Genomic DNA, 3,802 nt, shown 5'->3' with positions numbered 1-3,802 from the left:
TTTGCATAACGCCGCCCAAATGTTCACGCAAAGAAAGAAGGCGTAACTTTTATTCTCACTGTAGTATTGTTGCCGCTGCCATATCCTGAAGATGCTGTGTGCTTCGTTGTGAAAGTGAAACTACTTTGTTTGGTCTTCCAAAAGAGGACGATATCTGCTTCGTCATGCCTAGAACTGATCCGTGCTGGTCGCTGAGGGAATACAACAGTATGGTGAGGGGCATTACATTTCCGTCTCACGCTTGAGGTATTCGGCCAATCACAACGCACTGGATAGCTGGCCAATCACAGCACACCTCGCTTTTTCAGACCGATGAGCTTTGTAAAAATCGACGCGTTTCAAAAAGGCGGGGCATAGAGGAGAAACAATAATGTACAGTATGTGGAAAATAATGTGTTTTTTTTACTTTAAGCCGCATAAACACATTTCATTACACCAAATACACAAAATAATGTTCTTTTTAGCAGCATCATATGACCCCTTTAACAGTTGTTGCATATTTACATTAGACAAATAAGATTATTACCAAAACAAAAAACTTATGGTTTCTCCAACATTATAATTGTGATATGGTTCAAGAGGGAGGAAGGAAGAAGACAGGGTCGGCGGACTGGGATGCGAGTGTTTATTCAAGTCTCTCAGTAAATACAACAGAACAAGGCGCTCACTGCGCATTCAAACTCTCCGTCAATAACTCGGAATATAGCTCTATATATGCTTTGCTCCAGTAGCCCGGTTTCCCCGGGTGGCTCGCGTTCCCAGTCAGTCTCTCTCTGCCTTCCATGCTCCAGGTGGCCCCTTTTATCCGGTCTCTCCACACCAATTACTGAAACGAGACACAGGTGATTATCATTTGCGCTTGACCTACTTACGCCCCCCTCGTCTCCTGCCTCTCTCTCCCGGTGCAGACCTCGCTGAACCACTCCCCCCTCGCCACAATAATCCATCACAGTCATAAAGGTCATAACATTTTGGTATCAAGGCCTTCTAGATCCAGCTTCACCTAGCCAGATGATCTACTCCCCCTACGATATGACGCTATCCAACGACTACAATAGCAACCTGTGCCAAAATATTGTCGTAACTCAGAGATTGATTGTTTGCATGCCCTGTCTGTCTTCCACATTTAAATTATGTAATAACTTTCTAGCAAAACAGTGGGTGATGTATGACCAAAATCTTGTACCATGAGATGGGTCACGGTAAAGATATATCACAATAAAGTAATCCAATCTGTAGAGCTGCTTTGAAACAATGTGCACTGTAAAAAAAAAGCGCTATGCAAATAGACTTGACTTCACTTGAGTATAAGAGCAGTGCTCATAGGCAGACACAATAGCTCCACAAATAATAGATGAACAGCCTCCAACATACAAATTACAGTTTAAAACTGACTATGAGTGAAACAATGTTTTTCTTTGCCCCTTTAAAGCTTAAATAAGCCACAGGACTTTCTAAAAAGAAACAAGCACTCTTTGGCTGGTGTTTACACCCCCCGTGCTCAGCGCCGAGGGTCTCGTAAGCGAAGCTTTGTGTGTCGTGTCAGATGCGGCTTTGTGTATTGTGAGAGATGCATGTAAAAGGAGCTTCTTGTTTGTTGTGACCTTCAGAAATGGCAGAGATGGGCAGAATGTATAACAACGAGAGAAAAACCTCTGCACCTTCTCTTGTCACTTGTCAACGGAGACGGGATGTGGGGTCAGCGTGATGCTGTGTTGCAGTGAAAGACACATTGTGGTCAGGACAGGATGCCCTTAGATACTGATTTGAGATCAGCCTCTCTCGGTCAAGCACAGATGGCAGCCAGCCGCACGCATTCGTAGAGGGAGGAAGAATAAGAGGCTGATCTCAGTTCAGCTATAAATAGCATCCTTGGCTATAACCCTATGAGTTCCTAATCATAGTCTACACTTCAACCAACAGCTTATTTCTTAGTAACTTCAGCTCAGATTTGTCCAAAAAGAGCCTCCTGCAGAGAGAGAGAGAGAGAGTGCAAATAAGGAAGTAGTGGAAATAATGCAGAGGTAAATGTTGGAAGATGCAGCTTTTCTGCTGTATTTTGCACACTTTAAACAATGTGCCTGAAAGCATTTGACATCTCTTTCCAACCACCTGCTGTGGAGTGTGTGTGTACGTGTATGTGATATATTTCATTTCATCTTTTAATAATTGTTGGAACGGGCTGTTTGGAAGCACTAGCAGGTGTGTTAGCCAACCCACTAGCAAATATTGCATGTTAAGCAAACTCTTCAATTGGCCAGTCTGTATTTACCGGATCAATCTCTGACACTGGACTCAATCGGTTGGCAGGCCTCAACAATGGGATTTTTTTGCCTGCTTATCCACCTGAGCCAGCCAACGTTTTCACTGGCCCCATTATGAAAGAATGTAATGTATTTTTATATTTACTATCAATATTTATACATCTCTTATGCTCACGAATCACCAATGCTGTATCAAAAATAAATTATTTCAGTCTTCAGTGTCACATAATCCTTCAGATATCTTTTTAATATGCTGATTTTTGCATAAGAAACATTTTTTTATTATCATTATCACTGTTGAAAACAGTTGTGCTGCTTAATACTTTTTGTGATGGAAAGTTGAAATGAACAGCATTTATTTTAAATAAGATCTTTAATGATGGACAGTGTGACATTTCAGATGTTCAAAGAGGTTCGCACCAACTGTAGTGAATCAACTATGCTATATGTATATAACCAGCAGCCACAGTGGCTAGTGTGGCTTTCATGTTTTCTCTGTATGCTTATCTCTGCAGTGGGTTCTTGCATTTGAGATATTCATCCCTCTGGTGCTCTTCTTCATACTCCTGGGCTTGCGGCAGAAGAAGCCTGCCATTCCTGTGAAAGAAGGTAAGTTAAATGACAGCACAGAGAGAGAAGATTAGGAGTAGGAGATGAAGGAAGTGTATGGTGATTCTTATCCCAACCCAGCTCACTCTTGCTCTCCAGTGGTCAGATCACTTCTGTTGTCAACTGGGGTTTTTATGAAATTCACATATGCAATACAATAGTCTAAGTGTGTCTGAATTAGTTAGACTAGGCCCTTTATCCTTTATCAGTTCACTCAAAAATGAATAATTCTATCATCATTTACACACTCTCAGGTCGTTTTAAACCTGTGTGGGTTTCTTTCTTCTGCAGAACACCAAAAGAATTACACTGCAGAATGTCCTGACTGTTCTATACAATGATATATATATACTGTATATACAGTGGGTACGGAAAGTATTCAGACCCCCTTCAATTTTTCACTCTTTGTTATATTGCAGCCATTTGCTAAAATCATTTAAGTTAATTTTTTTCCTCATTAATGTACACACAGCACCCCATATTGACAGAAAAACACAGAATTGTTGACATTTTTGCAGATTTATTAAAAAAGAAAAACTGAAATATCACATGGTCCTAAGTATTCAGACCCTTTGCTCAGTATTTAGTAGAAGCACCCTTTTGATCTAATACAGCCATGAGTCTTTTTGGGAAAGATGCAACAAGTTTTTCACACCTGAATTTGGGGATCCTCTGCCATTCCTCCTTGCAGATCCTCTCCAGTTCTGTCAGGTTGGATGGTAAACGTTGGTGGACAGCCATTTTTAGGTCTCTCCAGAGATGCTCAATTGGGTTTAAGTCAGGGCTCTGGCTGGGCCATTCAAGAACAGTCACAGAGTTGTTGTGAAGCCACTCCTTCGTTATTTTAGCTGTGTGCTTAGGGTCATTGTCTTGTTGGAAGGTAAACCTTCGGCCCAGTCTGAGGTCCTGAGCACTCTGGAGAAGGTTTT

General features: G+C 41.5%; 1 protein-coding gene across 2 annotated transcripts in view; it reads left to right on the top strand.

The window, feature by feature from the left end:
• The window catches only part of LOC107673385 (ATP-binding cassette sub-family A member 2), a 69,510-nt gene that overhangs the window by 26,095 nt on the left and 39,613 nt on the right, over nucleotides 1–3,802 (top strand). Inside the window, exons 2-3 of one of the 2 annotated variants that reach the window (XM_016466940.1) lie at nucleotides 2,780–2,873; nucleotides 3,041–3,043. In XM_016466940.1, coding sequence (XP_016322426.1) covers nucleotides 2,780–2,873; nucleotides 3,041–3,043 — 97 coding nt within the window. The remainder of the gene's footprint in view (nucleotides 1–2,779; nucleotides 2,874–3,040; nucleotides 3,044–3,802) is intronic. The other variant, XM_016466941.1, reaches the window with a different exon arrangement.

The sequence above is a fragment of the Sinocyclocheilus anshuiensis genome, unplaced genomic scaffold, assembly GCF_001515605.1.
Source record: "Sinocyclocheilus anshuiensis isolate Anshui unplaced genomic scaffold, SAMN03320099.WGS_v1.1 scaffold508, whole genome shotgun sequence".
In the NCBI taxonomy this organism is placed as follows: Eukaryota; Metazoa; Chordata; class Actinopteri; order Cypriniformes; family Cyprinidae; genus Sinocyclocheilus; species Sinocyclocheilus anshuiensis.
Note: the sequence above shows the minus strand (reverse complement) of the source record. Positions and strands in the feature narration are given on the sequence as shown.